Genomic DNA, 8,876 nt, shown 5'->3' with positions numbered 1-8,876 from the left:
ATACCAAATTGGGGTTCTTTGGCTTGAAACGATAGCAGAATCCTTTTTAAGAAATATACGGAAGCGTATTGCATTCACTTGAGGGAAAAAAATCTACTCTGTTTTTTCTGAATTAATGACTTAATTATCTCAGAATTACGAGATAATTTTTCATGAAAAAAAAGTTTTTGCTCTGTTTTTCTGAATTAATTACTTAATTATCTCGTAATTCTGTGATAATTAACTCGTTAATTCAGAAAAACAGAGCAAAAACTTTTTCCATGAAAAATTATCTCGTAATTCTGAGATAATTAAGTCATTAATTCAGAAAAACAGAGCAAAAACTTTTTTTTTTATGAAAAATTATCTCGTAATTCTGAGATAATTAACTCGTTAATTCAGAAAAACAGAGTAGATTTTTTTTCCTCAAGTGAATGCAATACGCTTCCGTAGAAATAAATCATTTACCTGTTAAGAGTATGTTGACAGTCATAAACCCCTCCCACTGATCCTCTATGGAGACGCACAGCATCATCATTGGCTCGCGCAGTCAGTCAGAGCCGCTCAGTGAGTCTGATGCTGATCATAACCCCTGCACGATCAGCACATACAGTCATGACAGGCCATTCCTCACGCTTCTAGACTTCTGCGGATGGACATGGAGCAAAATCATTTCAAATTATTTTTGAAGAATCTGCCGCTGCTCTTCGTTCTTCTGGAACACGTTAAACCTGGTGAGTGCACAGCTCTTCTTAATTAGTGGAATTATGATTTTTGGAATGATGGAAATCGAATGTTTCAGTTTGTTTGCGTGTTATCTTGTATTTCTGAATTAAACACAGTGTCATGTAAGGTATAATCAAAAAGTTTTAGAATAAGTATTTAATGTTAATGTCTTATTCTCTTCATATATCAGTATTAATGATATTAATGTTAACCTAAGTCCATTGTAAGCTAAAAATTCAGTGCTTAGTCATATACAGTATACAGTGAGTCTAAAAGTTTTATTGCATAAAAGCTCTTTAGTTGGAACAAATCAAGTGGACATTCTGAAATGAATATTAATTTTTAAATTCAACTCAAAAGAATGCAAAATAGTAGTATTTTCAGATTTTCTGACCCCTCTTCAACACACACTGTGTTTTCGCATTGCACTGGTTGCTGTTCCTGTGTGACTCCACTCCGCTTTCTAATATGAGGTTTCCACCCTCAACATCACAAATGTGGATTAATTAGAGCTGACTGCAGTGATTAAGGAACGAATAGTAATTATAGTGAGGAGGCGGCTGTGCTCGGCCAGACTCTTATTTTAAGCCATAACTCAGTTAGTGTGAGTGACCTCAGCTGTGACCTATTCAGTGCTGTGCATCTTCTACAGTACATTTCCAAAACATTTATCAGACACTTTGTAATCAATTACAGTGCTGAATTAATCAGTTATCATCACTAGGGGTGTGCAGCAGAGCCAATCTGTATCTCTACAATCAGTATCTGTATTCAGATCAAATCGGAAGTGAGTGGGTCTTGAACCGGAAGTACACGCTTTAAATGTAATTTTGTTCCCTACATAGTTTTCATTTAACAAATATGCCTTGTATAGCTAATAACATTATTATTTTTTAATTAGAATTAAACATTTCTTTAAAAATCTAAAACAAAAATTTATGGATGGTAATTGCAACACCTTTTTCCCGTGGCAGAAACAAACTTCCATCTCACAGTTCTGACTTTTTTATTGCAATTTTGAGAAAAAAAGGTAGAATTATAAGATATAAACAAAGAATTCTGTCTTTTTTTGTTTCCTTCATGAAACTAAAAATAAAAAAGGTAATTGCAGCTTTTCATCTCACAATTCAGATTTTTTTTGTACATTTATATTTCATAATTGCAAGGGGAAAAGTCAGAATTTTGAGATATAAATTCAGAGTTGCAAGAAAAAAAATCTTACATTTTTATTTATAAATTAAATGTTTTATTTATTATTATTAGTTTTTTTTTTTATTCCAATGTTAAAACAAACTTCCATAAAAACAAAATGTTAAATAAAAGCAATTCTTCTCTTTTTTTTTTTTTTTTTATTAATTTCCAGAGGGTCTTCGCATATCAAGTTTTGTCAGGACAATCATCCACAACCTCAAATAAGAGGACTCTATATAAAATAGCATAGAGAACATAGAAGTTGAAAGAAAATAATTAGTGGCTGAAAACTGCTAAAACAACTTTTACTCTTTTAATATAAATGCAAATCTGAGCAAATAATAAAAAAAACATAAATTACAGACCGACTTCAAGACTCTAAGACTGAATCGTGTATCATAAGGTTTAACATTTATACAGATATATCAAACTGTAGAATATGTGTATGATTTAGTATCTTAATAGTCACTGAAAGTAAGTAAAATATATTTGCATCATCAAGACCTGCAGAAACTCTCTATTTGTCTATGAATATCTCTTGCAGCTTTATCAGACGGTTGGATCCATGCACATGCAGAGGACAAACTCTTTAAAAAACTCTTCATCGGTTACAATAAGTGGTCCAGACCCGTGCGGAATATCAGCGATGTTGTTATTGTCAAATTTGGCCTCTCGATCGCCCAGCTTATTGATGTGGTAAGTTTATGTTTTTGATGCTTGCCTTGAAAAGATGGCAAGAAGGTTATAAGTGAGTGGAAAACAACACAAATTAAACGCATCAATGCAATAAGACCATCTTGAGTGCATTCATTTTTTGCCTCATATTGTAAATGCTAACATGGTTTTTACATTTCTGATGAAAATATGAGTGGGTGAATCGCTTCTCCCGTGTAAATCTGTGGGATTTATTCGTCCACCAGACCAAATGTATATATGTTTGATGCTTTTTTCCTACTTTGATATTCTACAGGATGAGAAGAATCAAATGATGACAACAAACGTTTGGCTGAAACAGGTGAGAGTCTTAATATTTAACTGTATTAATTAATAAATTATACTGTGGTCAAAGCTCAACTGATAACATTCATGAACCCTTCAGACAATCATATAATGCAAATGCAATAATTATGTTCTATATATTATAAAAAGGCCATTAAACCTCAAGAGTAACTTCAGCAGCACTTTTTACAGGTTTATTCCTAAAGATTTTTTTACAGAGAGTTTTGTTCATATATCATTTACCTGATTTCATGCAACATTTTATATATTTTTTCATTTGGCTATATATAATCATATGGCCAAATGTGACTATTTGACCTCTGGCCTCTGCAGGAATGGAACGATTATAAACTGCGCTGGAACCCATCTGAATTTGATAATGTGACATCTATTAGAGTCCCATCAGAGATGATTTGGGTGCCTGACATTGTTTTATACAATAAGTAAGTATTAATGTAAAAGGTTGTAACACTCACGACATATGCAGTAATATTTTGTCAAGGTGGTCCTGGCTATTTGGACATTAAAGGTTATGATTAAACTAATACAGTGTCCTTTTAAAATTATGGAAGAATGAGGACGGTCCAAGTTCTAATGGCTCTATTAATATCTGCAGGCCATGGATCTGACGCTCTGGTGTTTCAGTAACATTAATATGTGAAATCAACCAGACATGACGTGAAATAAGATGTTAAGCACTGCTGTAGCTGATTTTAAAAAAGGTGCATGTTTTAATCTCCTAATAAAATGTCAAATGACTCGTCTATTTTCAGAAACACCAGGTCTGTCTTTATCTAGGAGGCATATTTGATCTCGAAAAATGAGAAATTGAGGTCCTCTTGCATCATCAGATACCTGGAGCAAAAAACAGAAAGTGCTGTAGATATTTGAAGTAATTAATGCAATTTTCCTAGAGGCTTAAAGAAAGTTTGCAGCCCAGATACATCAAAGACACTTCCTATAATTCATCCATATTTTACAGAAAGCACTTTTTAAAAGAATCATACTTTCTGAGATCCAGTTAAAATGTTTTGTGCATTAAAAAAGACATCATTAAGTTTTTATGGCCCTTAGAATTTTGGTTGCTATTTCTTTAAGACTAGCATCATTGCTTAGAAGTAAACGCTTTTAACTCTGATAATAATTTTAAAAAAAAGTTTATTATCATTTAGTTTATTAAGTTTAAATAATTATGTTACAATGATATCTTAAGGATGGAATAATTGCTACTGAAAATTCTGCTTTGCCATCACATGAAAACAATTCCTTAGTAAATTATAATTCTGATTTTAAAAATGTTGCATTTATGACAAGTTATGAAGTTAAATTCTATCATACGTCATAATTATGAGATAAAAAAAAATATTATTAGACAAAAGGTTGAAATTATGACAAAGCCAAATTATGAGATAAAGTCATATTTATGGCATATAAGTAAAAACTATGAGGAAAAAAAGTCATAATTACTAGAAAAAGGCCAAAATGATGACATTAAAAAGCTGAAATGAGTTTTTACTCATTATGATTTACTAAAAAGTCATAACGAGATAAAAAAAGTAAAAATTATGACATTAAAGTTTAAATAATGAGATAAAAAGTGAAAATGATGATATACCAAGTCAATTATGAGATTACTGTAAAAAGCCAAAATTAGGACAAAATGTCGAAATTGTGAGATTAAAAAGTCAAAATAATGATATACTAATTCATAACTGAAAAAAGTCATAATGAAATAAAAAGTGAAAAATATGACATTAAAGTTTAAATAATTAGATAAAAAGTCAAAATTATGATATACTAATTCATAACTGAAAAAAGTCATAATGAAATAAAAAGTGAAAATTATGACATTAAAGTTTAAATAATAAGATAAGTTGTCAAAATTATGACATAGTAAATTATAATTATGCTATAAGAAGTCAAAATTCTGAGAAATTATGAAAAATGCAAACTTAGTGAGAATAAAAGGCTTCTTTCAAAAACCTTTTTTTTTTAAAACGTACAGAGCCCAAACTATTGCTGTAACGGTGCTGTAACCTCATGTGGTTTTGTCTACAGTGCGGACGGTGAGTTTGCGGTGACCCACATGACCAAAGCCCACCTGTTCCACACTGGAAAGGTGAGCTGGGTTCCTCCAGCCATCTACAAGAGCTCCTGCAGCATTGACGTCACTTTCTTCCCGTTTGACCAACAAAACTGCAAGATGAAGTTCGGCTCCTGGACCTACGACAAGGCCAAGATTGATCTGGAGCAGATTGAGAGCACTGTGGACCTGAAGGATTACTGGGAAAGCGGCGAATGGGCCATCATCAATGCTGTGGGAACCTACAACACAAAGAAATACGACTGTTGTCATGAAATCTACCCGGACATCACCTACTTCTTCATCATCCGCCGTCTGCCTCTGTTCTACACCATCAACCTCATCATTCCCTGCTTGCTCATTTCTTGTTTGACCGTGCTGGTGTTCTACCTGCCGTCGGACTGCGGAGAGAAGATCACATTGTGTATTTCCGTCCTCCTTTCCCTCACTGTTTTCCTGTTGCTCATCACCGAAATCATTCCCTCGACGTCTCTGGTCATTCCACTGATTGGAGAGTACCTGCTCTTCACCATGATCTTTGTCACCCTCTCTATCGTCATTACTGTTTTTGTGCTTAACGTGCACCATCGTTCACCAAGCACCCATAAAATGCCCCGTTGGGTCCATTCGGTGTTCCTGGACCTCATTCCCCGCTGGCTCTTCATGAGACGCCCAGAACCTGATCAGAAACGCCGCAATACACCCAACCTCAGCAAGTCCAAACACTGGCTTCATCAGGAGACCGATGTGGACGGGCTGAACTGTCAGGGCATGGAGTTCGGGTTAGGGATGGGAATATCCACGTCCATCTCATCCCCATCCGCCACGTCTCTGCATCTGTCTGACTCGGAGCCTTTAATCCAGAAGTACGAGCTCCAGCAGTTAGGACACGTGGTGAACCTGTGTCAGTGTCCAGCAGAGCTTACAAATCTCGTGTCAGACCCCAGTTTGACCTTCTCACCGTGTGTCCTACGAGCTCTGGACGGGGTGCGGTACATCGCTGATCACCTGCGTGCTGAGGACGAAGACTTCTCAGTGAGTGACGCAAACATTTAACCCATTGTGTAGGGATTATATAAACCCAATTCCAATACATAAAAACCTTATTATAGGTAAATAATAATTATGACATTAAAAAGTTGTAATTATACACTGTAAAAAAAAAAATCCGTAAAAATTACGGTAAAAAACTGGCAGCTGTGGTTGCCAGAATTCTACCGTAAAAATATGGTAACAACAGTTTACAGTTTTAACATAAATTTACAGTTAAATACCGTAATTTCATTAACTGATATAATGTTTATATATCAACCTATTGAAGCACTGAAATCTGTTTTGTACCTTTGAAATACATTGATAACCAAAGCCCATCACAAGTAGCTTTTAAATAATAACATACTGTATATAGAAGGTGCACAGTGTCATTCACACAAGCACTAAACACCATCATGGTGAGACTCATTAAACTGAAATATGCAATAAACATTCATTTAACAACATTAGATGTAACATACAACCTTAATAAACATAAATGATAAGAAAAAACTATGAAGAATATGGCAAAATTGTGACAAGTCATAATTATTGTATAAATCGAAAACAATTTAACATAAAACAAATTAAGAGTCCCAATTATGAGATAAATCAGATGGATGACATACTAAGTCATAATTATGAGATAAAAAGTGAATATGCAATAAAAAAATCACATTATGAGATACAAGTCAAAATTCTGACAAAAGGTTGAAATTCTGACAAAATTACATTTACAATATTAAAAAGTCAAAATTATGATATATTAAGTCATAAAAATGAGATAAAACATACCTAGATTGAGATTAAAAATTCAATTATGAGATAAAAGTCAAAATTAAGACACCTAGTCATAATTATGAGATAACTTGAATTATTACATAAGTCAAATTATATATGTCAAAATGATGAGATAAACAAATTTATGACATACTACTGTAAGCAACAGTTATGAAATAAAGTAGATCTGCATTCAAAAGTTTAAATTATGGGATACAAGTTAAAATTATGACAAGTAATTATAAGTCAAAATTACTACAAAAAAGTCAAATTATGAGATATATACTATACATACTAAATCATAATTATGATTAAAAGGTAGAAATCATAAGATAAAAGTTTGAAACTGAGATAAATGTCAAAACTGACATATTATCAAAATTATAAGATGAAGTTGACATTGACATACTAAGTGAAAAATTTGAGATAAAAAGACAAAAATATGACAATAGCTTGCTTTTTTGTCATATTTATAATTTACAAGTTATGCCTATTTATCTCATTTTTACTTTTATCTCATAATGACTTTCATTAAGTCATTTGAGATTTGTTATGAAGTTACATTGTAAATTATCAAGTTGTGAAAATTAAATTACAATGACTAGAGCACGTAACAAAATTACTGAACATTAACATTGATTACTGAAAATATATAAATACTAAAATAACCTGCCACACAATGCAATTGTAAGATATAAAGTTGCATGTATGCAAAATAAAGTAAGAAAATACATATAATACATAATAATAAAAAAACGTAATTGTGAGATACAAAGACATGATTTTGTAAGTTGTAGTTAGAAATAAAATTTCAAAAGCTTGCTATAGTCACTATTGTAACTTTTGTAATTAAAATGTATAAAGTGGAAATGGGCTGATTAATGAAATGCATAACTCTTTGGTGTGAATTTTGTATCACGTTTCTTCACTAACAGTCTACTATCCTGTTTCATTGTCATTACGCTGTTCACATGACATTTTTCCTGCTCTGACCGCTTTTGAATCACACTGCGTGTTTGCTTTTGGACAGGTCAAGGAGGACTGGAAATATGTGGCAATGGTGATTGACCGTATCTTTCTGTGGATGTTCATCATCGTGTGCCTGCTGGGGACGATCGGTCTCTTCTTACCTCCCTGGATATCAGGAATGATCTGAGCGCTCGCTTCAAGAGCCGAGATACAGAGCGACATCAAGACTTCCCTGATGGAAGCCAAGGCCTTTTCCAGGGACCATTACAAACATTTGTTATATGAAAAAAGTATTTTTATTTCATCTCTTCCTTTGATGAGAGATACCCGCTCTTCAGGGATTATTTGAGAATGTGGTTCAGTTACAATGCAGGAAACACATGTCACCTCTTGTTGAATGCCTGACATTTACCACGATCAAACTGCACCCGAGTCCTGTCTCCATGCATAAAGAGCACCGCAATATGCAAAATTAACCTTTGGAAAGAGGCAAAGCTTATGTGACCCTGACGGGTGGCAGTTCAATTCAGCTCACTCTTTACCCTTTATCCAACTGTTCAATGAATCCTAGATTGCATTTTGTGCCGCTTTCAACAGCAATTATCTCCAAGGTCAGAAGGCAACTCCTATTTATTTATAACTTCCTCAAGTCTTTGAAAACGCAATGCTTTTGCTATTGTGGAGGTCGTGCAATTATGCCATTTGGGTCTGTGAACCATGTGGGTCAATGAATTTTAAATGGGGCCTGAGAGAAAAAAGACATTTACTACTTGAAATGCCCACTGAACTAAAATAGTGTTTTGCAAAACATGAAGCGCAATTAGATAGGCCTTTATTTGCTGTAATCAAGAATGAATCATTACATAAAACTGTCTCATTCGGTTTACCTAATAATTAATAAAATGACTCCATCTGACACATATATCCCTTAATAGCTTAAGGGATATATATAGACTAATGATAAATGAGACAATATAAGCAATCTCGCCCTCTGCTGATGGTTGTGTTTCAAAACATTCAATTGTTTATATATTTTAATTTAAAAATATATATACATTGAATTCATAATTTATAGAGATGTTTAAAAACAAACACTAAATCAATCCAGATTTTTTTT

General features: G+C 33.3%; 1 protein-coding gene across 1 annotated transcript; it reads left to right on the top strand.

The window, feature by feature from the left end:
* The first annotated feature begins 576 nt into the window (after positions 1-576).
* Positions 577-7,952, top strand: LOC306886017 (neuronal acetylcholine receptor subunit alpha-2-like). Its single transcript, XM_079442867.1, has 6 exons — positions 577-713; positions 2,441-2,592; positions 2,867-2,911; positions 3,229-3,338; positions 4,954-6,013; positions 7,821-7,952. Exons 1-6 carry the CDS (start codon positions 632-634, stop codon positions 7,944-7,946), a joined length of 1,575 nt encoding a protein of 524 aa, XP_079298993.1. The 5' UTR covers positions 577-631; the 3' UTR covers positions 7,947-7,952.
* Positions 7,953-8,876: the final 924 nt, after the last annotated feature.

The sequence above is a fragment of the Barbus barbus genome, assembly GCF_936440315.1.
Source record: "Barbus barbus genome assembly, chromosome: 20".
Taxonomy (NCBI): domain Eukaryota; kingdom Metazoa; phylum Chordata; class Actinopteri; order Cypriniformes; family Cyprinidae; genus Barbus; species Barbus barbus.
The sequence above is the reverse complement of the archived record's forward strand: the minus strand, read 5'-3'. Positions and strand labels throughout refer to the sequence as shown.